The following is a 3861-nucleotide window of genomic DNA, read 5'->3' as shown; positions in this document are numbered from 1 at the left end:
TGCTTGTCATTTAATATAGGCTGTGTAATATCAGGTGCTTTCAGTTATTTCCAATAGCTAGGTGAGTGAAATACACCATAAAAGCAACACAGATTTATGTATGAAAAAAATTAAGATTAATGAGATTTGTTGTCTCATGTAATAAAAGGAGGTGCCCAGAAGGTTACACGTGTATGAAGGCTGGACGAAACCCAAACTATGGCAACACCAGCTATGACAACTTTGGCTGGGCATTTCTCTCCCTCTTCAGAATCATGACTCAGGACTATTGGGAGAATCTCTTTCAGTTGGTCCGTTAACTAGTCATTTTTATGTCTGTTTATCTGTTGGAATAGTATATGCAAATTAAATTCCATTTCCATCTTGTTTAGACCCTTCGTGCTGCTGGGAAGACATACATGATCTTCTTTGTGGTGGTCATCTTCCTGGGCTCTTTCTACCTGATCAATCTGATCTTGGCTGTGGTTGCGATGGCATATGACGAGCAGAATGAAGCCACCTTGGCTGAAGCTAATCAGAAAGAAGAGGAGTTTCAAAGATTACTTGAGCAACTCAGGAACCNGAGCAACTCAGGAACCAAGAGCAAGAGGTCAGGTGACTACCATATGATTTCACTTTAAAAACACGGTTAAATTATTTAAAGAGTTTGAAGACTATAGTGTTACCTCAGATTCACAATGTAATGCATGTCACAACCCCAAGCATTTATTATTCATTGATTTATATTGATACAAGTTACACTGATATGTTGATATGTAGTTGTTTATTTAAATCACAAATTACAGGCAGGCAGAAAAGCATCTTTGGCCAGCCAGACAACACAAAGTCGAGGGTCAAACAGGACAGGTTCCCTGCAGAGTCTTGGTGGTGATAATGTAATAGAGGACTGCAACGGCCGAATAGTGCCTTGCCTTGTCGTCAACAGAGCCTCCTTTAACAAAGAGGTGATATAACTTTGACAACAGGAGTATTTTAACATATTATTGGTGTCCGAGGTGTGAAGTATTTGAGTAATAGTACTTCACTACTATACTTAAGTATTGTTTAGGGAATCTGTATTTTTATTCAGTTACATTTACAAGGTAAAAATAATACTTTTCTATTTCGTATCAATTTTACAAAGACCTAAAAGTACTATTAAAGTAAATACTCAGGTAACAGGTTTTCAGAATATTGATTTTTTTTTTTGAAAATAGAGTTTTAGTACATTTTGACAGGTTTCTTTACACATTTTATTTTACAAAAATTTAGAATTTTTCAACTTTTTAATAATTAAGTACAATGGTAACACTTTATTTTAGGGACCAATTCTCACTATTAAGTAGTTGCCTATTAGCATGCATGTTACTAGCATATTGGCTGTTTATTAGTACTTACAAAGCACATATCAATGCCTTATTCTGCATGACCATATCTTAGATCCCTAAAATTAACAACTACCATAAATTAGGAGTTTATTGAGGCAAGTCATAGTTAATAGTTAGTTAATAGTGAGAATTGGTCCCCAAACTAAAGTGTGACCAGTACGTAAATGTGGATACTTTTTTACTTTCACTTTTTGGGGTAGGTATTTAGAGTTTCAATTGAGTAAAAATGTTTGACATACAGTAGTATCTGCACTTTAACATAAGTACAATTTCTCAGTACTTTTTACACCTCTGATTAGTGTATTAGATATACACATCCAGTCACAAGTTTTAACTTGACAGAATGTATGTTTCTCATTATCTAATGAGCTTTTGATGCATACATGCATGCACAGACTCGAAGTATTTGTTCAGATTCATTATGAGCTCATTGTAATAACTGAATAGTAAATACGTCTCTTTTCTGGTCATTTAGTAATTGAAATCTTTGCAAAGTTTAAAAAGCTTTTACCATGTTTTGTCATTATGATGACATCTGCACTGTTTCATTTATGCTCCAGTTATCAGCTGAAGAGGACCACAAGTCCATGAGCTCCAAACACAGCATGCAGTACCTGGATGAGCCCAAACTCTCCAAGAGAACAGCTAGTGCTATCAGTGTGGTCACTGCAACTATGGAGGGTACTAGCTGGAAGAAAGTCCTCGAGGGCTTATTAACTGCAAATTAAAATAATGTTCATTTGGATACCTTATTAAGTAGCTTTGCCACTAAAGAGCATGTCTAAAAAACTTGAGTTTTTCCATTTATTGTGCTACTCCAGATGCTCCAGAATATCAGGACCAAAATTGTTTGGCATACAAAAGTAAACTAAAATATGCTTAAAATCAAACATCAATGATTAATATTGCCATGAACTACACAGGCCCAACAGTAAATGCATTTATAGCCATAACATGATCAAAGACATGCTGAATACCCACAACTATTTATTGTGAAGTCCTAGTAGTGGGGATGTAAATACAGTGGGATTAGACAGGCAGTTTGTATGTCCCTGAAGTTTTATTTAAAGTCCAATATCCTAGATTATTGAAACATGGTCTTACAGAACAGCCTGAGAGTGTCTATTGTCCTGGAGATAGAGATTTATCCTAAGCAAAGTTCAGGTACATTGTGTGTGGAGAAAAACCTGTTAACTTCATATGAGTGGTGCTAATCGTTGGGCTATTTCAGAGCCATGGGTTGACTTTAGACAGACAGAACTTGTTGCTGTCACTCTGCCGGTGTTCATTCACTGCTCACTGTAAACGAAAACTGTTCAGATATTGTTTTCCATCTCTCTTTGTCTCCCTAGATTTGGAAGATGCTCAGAGGCCTTGTCCCCCTGGCTGGTATAAGTTTGCTGATATTTTCTTTAAATGGGACTGCTGCACTCCCTGGATCATATTTAAGGAGTGGGTTCATTTTGTAGTGATGGACCCATTTGTGGATCTAGGTATCACCATCTGTATTGTGCTCAACACACTTTTCATGGCCATGGAGCACTACCCCATGAGTCCGGATTTCGAACATGTTCTCTTAGTGGGCAACTTGGTTAGTGTTACATCAATTCTTACGGTTTATTGTCAAATAACTGTCAAAATATGAATCTTTGAGTATTTACCCAGTTTAAAATGTATAGCATAGCAAGTTGTGTCTTGAAAAAATATGGTTGTGTCCAGGGCCGTCCTTAGCTGACGTGGGTCCCGCGTTGCCCCCCCCCCTAAGGACGGCTCTGGTCGTGTCGTGTGAGCCATGCTGGTTAACCAAAAAAAAAAAAGAAGAAAATCAGGGAAATCAGCACCAAACCAGCATAAATCAGAATGGAACCTCAAATCAATATGAAGCTTAACAAAATAACAGAAGCACTGTGTAAACAGCAACTGTAATACATTGCATAAGTGCATTTTGGTAACAAAAAGGTTCCATTTGTTAACATTAATATGAAAATACTTCTAAAACATGTATTAATCCAAGTAACTGTTAATTTCAACAATCACTAATACGTTAGAAAATCAAAAGTTTTCTATTAATAGTTTTTCATTGACCTGAGCTAACATGAACTAACGTTAAATGAACTAATGCTAACAAAGATTTATTAATACTGTATCAAATGAAAACTCTATTGCTCGTTGTTATTTCATGTTAGCTAATGCATTAACTGTAACAAGTGGCCTTATTGCAAAGTATCACTGTTTTTTCCTTTTCTGGGCTTGCGTTAGAAAGCATATCCTTGCACAGCTCTACAAAAGCGTTCTTTTTTTTTTTAAAGTCATTTAAGTACATTAGCATCAGAAAAAAGTAACTGTAACTTTAAATAACAGCAAAGCATGATTAACAGGTTTTAATTGGCCTGCCATTAATTAAGGTTATTAGTAACCTTAAACTGACTATCTCACATCACATTAAATTTTATTCTTCAAGGTATTTACAGGAATCTTCACAGCTGAAATGGTG

General features: G+C 36.0%; 1 protein-coding gene across 1 annotated transcript; it reads left to right on the top strand.

Annotated features, from left to right (window-relative positions):
- Positions 1-148: 148 nt before the first annotated feature.
- On the top strand, positions 149-3849 carry LOC107579583 (sodium channel protein type 4 subunit alpha A-like; the record flags this gene model as incomplete). The annotated part of the gene is made up of 6 exons (XM_016265396.1): positions 149-290; positions 372-594; positions 790-944; positions 1928-2048; positions 2720-2958; positions 3829-3849. Coding segments are annotated over 6 exons (901 nt in total), but the record flags the coding sequence as incomplete, so codon positions are not given.
- Positions 3850-3861: the final 12 nt, after the last annotated feature.

Source organism: Sinocyclocheilus grahami, unplaced genomic scaffold, assembly GCF_001515645.1.
Source record: "Sinocyclocheilus grahami isolate Dianchi unplaced genomic scaffold, SAMN03320097.WGS_v1.1 scaffold18325.1, whole genome shotgun sequence".
Taxonomy (NCBI): domain Eukaryota; kingdom Metazoa; phylum Chordata; class Actinopteri; order Cypriniformes; family Cyprinidae; genus Sinocyclocheilus; species Sinocyclocheilus grahami.
This window is presented reverse-complemented; position numbering and strand designations above follow the sequence as displayed.